The sequence below is a fragment of the Aedes albopictus genome, unplaced genomic scaffold (assembly GCF_035046485.1).
Source record: "Aedes albopictus strain Foshan unplaced genomic scaffold, AalbF5 HiC_scaffold_229, whole genome shotgun sequence".
Taxonomy (NCBI): domain Eukaryota; kingdom Metazoa; phylum Arthropoda; class Insecta; order Diptera; family Culicidae; genus Aedes; species Aedes albopictus.
In genome coordinates this window covers 1-4,215 of record NW_026917012.1, presented here as the reverse complement: position 1 = coordinate 4,215, position 4,215 = coordinate 1, and the positions used below count along the sequence as shown (strand labels likewise).

General features: G+C 45.3%; 1 protein-coding gene across 1 annotated transcript; it reads right to left on the bottom strand.

Annotated features, from left to right (window-relative positions):
* Positions 1–734: 734 nt before the first annotated feature.
* On the bottom strand, positions 735–2,898 carry LOC134284508 (uncharacterized). Its single transcript, XM_062843450.1, has 2 exons — positions 2,358–2,898; positions 735–2,302 (listed from the first exon to the last, which is right to left on the bottom strand). The coding sequence occupies exons 1-2, from the start codon at positions 2,896–2,898 to the stop codon at positions 735–737; spliced, it is 2,109 nt and encodes a 702-aa protein (XP_062699434.1).
* Between the last annotated feature and the right edge of the window lie 1,317 nt (positions 2,899–4,215).

The following is a 4,215-nucleotide window of genomic DNA, read 5'->3' as shown; positions in this document are numbered from 1 at the left end:
TTTGCTCCTCCCTTCGCTTTCACATAGGCGCAGTGTACGCACGACCCGATATACCGCTTCAAGTAACTCCGCATCCTTCGAAACCAGAAACACCTCCTCACGGCCTCCAGTACCTTCTCCACTCCCTTGTGTCCAAGATCGTCATGGTAATTGCGGGCGATCCGCCAGCGTGCTCTTGTTGGTACTACCCACTTCAGCCCATCGGTGCACTTCCTCATCATGCCCTCGTCCTTCAGAGCGTATTCCTTGTGGATCTGCTTCTCCCGGTTTTCGACTGGCGGCTTCGTAAGAATTTTCATGATCTCGAACAGTTTTGGGTCTTCTCTCTGCAGCAACTTCAACCACTCATCTTCTTTGATGCTCACTTCCATCACATGAGCCATCACCGGCTCTGGTTCTTCTGATTCCGGCTCAAACACTGGGTTCCGACTCAAGCAATCGGCATGTTGCATCTTCTCCCCCTTTCGGTGCACTAACTCAAAATTGTACTCCTGCAGTTTCAGCAACCACTTGCCCACCACCGGTAACATCACTTTCTTGGCCATTGTTTTCTTCACCGCTTCGCAGTCCGTCACTACCACGAAATGTCTTCCCAGTAGATATTTACGGTATCTTTCCACCGACTCCACGACCGCCAGTGCTTCTAGTTCGTAACTATACTTTTGACACTCAACTGACGAAGTTTTTCGGCTAAAGTAGCTTATCGGATGCAGGTCATCTTCCATCTGCTGCAATCAGGAATCTCCTGACAGTCCGTGCGAGCAGGCGTCGGTGTGCACTTCGAGGTTTCGTGCTGGATCATACATAAGGATATTGCGCACATTCACCGGCTGTGGAAATTCACTGATTGCCCGAATCTTCTCTTTCCCCGGTCGAATTTCCCCTTCACTCACTTCGTGACCCAGAAAATCCAGGCTGGTCTTCAAAAACTGGGTTTTCTCCAAATTGATTGTTAGGCCACACTCCATCAACCGTTTCAACAGAGCTTCAAATTTCTTCAGCACATCATTAACATCGCGCCCACCGAAAATCGCATCATCGAGATACACTACAATCCCAACCGAACGAAGAGGAGCGATCACCGTATCGATCATCCTTTGAAACACTGCACTACCGTTGCTTAGGCCAAAAGGCATTTTCACAAACTCGAAATGTCCAAACGGTGTCGAAAAGGCAGTAAACCTTCGACTATTCTCCGATATCGGGATTTGATGATACCCACGAAATAGGTCCACCGCAGTGAACAGTCGATTACCTACTAATCGGTTGAGGCAATCTTCGATAACAGGCATCGGCCAAGAGTCCTTCACTGTTTTAGCATTAACGGCGCGATAGTCGACCACCATGCGCCAATCACCGTTTTTCTTTCGCACTAACACTGTGGGGCTGTTGTACGACGAGCTAGATGGTCGAACAATGTTAGCTGCCAACAGATCGTTTACCGTACTCTCAACCACCTTTTCTCGCGAGTACTCCATGGGATACTGCTTCGTATGTATGGGTTTTTCGGGTCCGATGAGCTCAATCACCATCTCACACCCCTTTGCGGTACCCATTTCACGATAGTTTTTTGCGAAACATTGTCGATAGCACTTTATCAACTCGAAAATTTTCTCCCGCTCTTCACCAACACTGTTCACGTTAATCTCTTCGGCAACAATCGGTTCATACGCTTGGATGCTGTACACGTTGCTCTGTGTACCTCTCTGACCTGGCGAGGGTCCACTCTGCCTCTCATCGTTCTGCGATTCCACGCGATTCTCTATTCTCACGCTACCCTTCTCCTTCACAAAACGAATGTCCTCTCGATCGAGAATATCTCTACCGATGATCATAGAGTTCCATTGAACCTTATTGGGCACTATGCACACATCGCTCTCTACTTCAATACCGTCTACTTTAATCATTTCGGCACTTTTTCCCCGAACTTGAACCTTATTACCACCAAATCCCACAAGTGAGATGTCACACGGCTCAATACTGTTCAGTACACCAGCGCAGCTCTCCTTGATCGTAGTTACCGCCGAACCACAATCGTAAAGTGCATCGATTTCGGAATTTCCAATAATCACCGTTTTCACGAAATTACTAGGCTGGTGAATTTCTTGCATGGGTCGAGAGAACTGTTTCGGAGCCGATTTATTACAGTTTTTAGCGATATGGCCCTTTTGGTTACACCGGTAGCACTCAAAGTTCGCGTTTGATTTTCCGGCATTTTTCACACTACAATTGGCAGCCACATGACCTTCACCATTACAACGATAGCACTTGATGTTGGCACTCGGAACTCCTGAGGTCTTCGCTGTTTTCAAGCTGGATGGACGCACACACCCGTCGGTAGGTTTTAGCTCACGTACTTCTCCTAACCATTTCAGCTGCTTGAGTAAATCCGGCAGGGTACTCGCTTGAGTAATAGTACCGTATCTGCCCTAGGCCCAACACGATATACTTGATGAGTGCTTCATCAGGTAATTTGCCTTTCCTGCCAAGAGCTACGTGGCTGTAGAAGTACGTCTTAATGCTCTCTTGCGGCAGCTTTTTTCGGTTGATCATGGCTTGATGAATACCGACGGCATCAACAGACGTAGGGAAATCTCGAATTAATGCTGTTTTAAAATCGTCCCACGTATTCACCGTGACTCCACTGAACCAAAGCTTGGCCGCTCCATTTAGGTTCAGAATGCCACATTGCAGCTTCCACTCGTCGTTCCCCTGGTATAGTGCCGCTGCCTTTACAATAGAATCAATCCATTGTTCCGCGGTAGGCGTTGTGGGTATATCTGGATCAAACTGCACAACTAAATCTTTCACATCTCGCACATCGAAACGCCGCTGTGTGTTACCCTGGGCAATACCAGTCAAGGCAGCAATCAATTGTTTCATCGCGTCGTCGTCCATCGTTGTCCGCTTCTTATAGCGTGGATCTTTGGACGAAAGAGCTTCAAAACTGAGACGTCGCGCACCGGTTGGAGAACGAAATAGCTCACTTTCAGAATCGGATTCTTCTTTAACACCACTTTCAACTAACCGTGGCAATTTTAACTGGCCCGCTGTGCTGCCCCCAGCATCCTCCAGGCTAGTAGGCACGCCAACAACGCTTTCTGCCACACTTTTAGAAATTTCTTCTAAACCCCTTTCGGCTTCGCTCATCACACCGAAAGTTTCACCGATTCCGAAACTGCTTTTCGCGCCCGCGATTAACTTAGATACGCATTCTTAGACGCTAAACCGCGATCCCGTAACAAAATCGATCCTGTCTACAGAATTGTAAGAGGATCTATCGAAAGACTTTCGGATCTGTACTCGATATTGCGGCCGCTCAGTTCAAAAGGCGATATATTACTGGATTAGGGTATTGTTTAAAGTATAAAAGAGTAAGTCTAGAAGAGTTTAGGAAGTTTAGGGTGGTTCACAAATATAAATTTCAATAATTCAAAGAATTTCAGTTATACTAGTTTATCGGCATTCAAATATCTGGATTCAGTTGATATATCGTCGGACGGTGGTTATATGAAATTTCGTGAGTAGAAACTGAAAAGAAACGGAAATGTTATGAAAACGTTAAATGTTAATAATTATTGTCTGTAGGTTCCGTTTATAACTAATCAACCACTACAGGAGACCGTTGTGAAATTGCTGTTCCGAAGAACTGGACCGTAAGTAGATACCGATGCAGTGAATTAGAAATAGTGATTGATTGTAATTGTGTCCGACAGCATAAAACCTACATATCCACTGAGGTTACATTAGGGTAGTTGCACCAGTGTTCAACATCCAAGAAGTTATATAGGATATATACTAGAGTGGGTCAACGTTGTATGGGAAAATTAATATTTAATCACATCAGCGCGGAACAAAGCTTTTTCGATGCCTTTTATGGTCCCAAACAACTGTGCAAAATTTGGGCGCGATTGGTTGCGTCCCCGCATTCCGCATTGCGTTTGAAATTTGTATGGAGTTTAATATGGGAAAACACACTTTTTTGCATTTTCCTCGTGAGAGGATCGGATTTGTCAGCAATTATTAAACTCACGATGTTAAACTATAGCCCAGGAGATGCTGATAAACTTTGCCGAAAAGAGTAACATGCTAGAATGACTCTGAAAAAAGTTATTAATGTTCAAAGTTTGATATCTTCGCTCAACCACTAAAAACCATTTTTTCTGCCAACACTGTTGGTGCTTGAAATGATCAATTCATCCATACGTTATATTC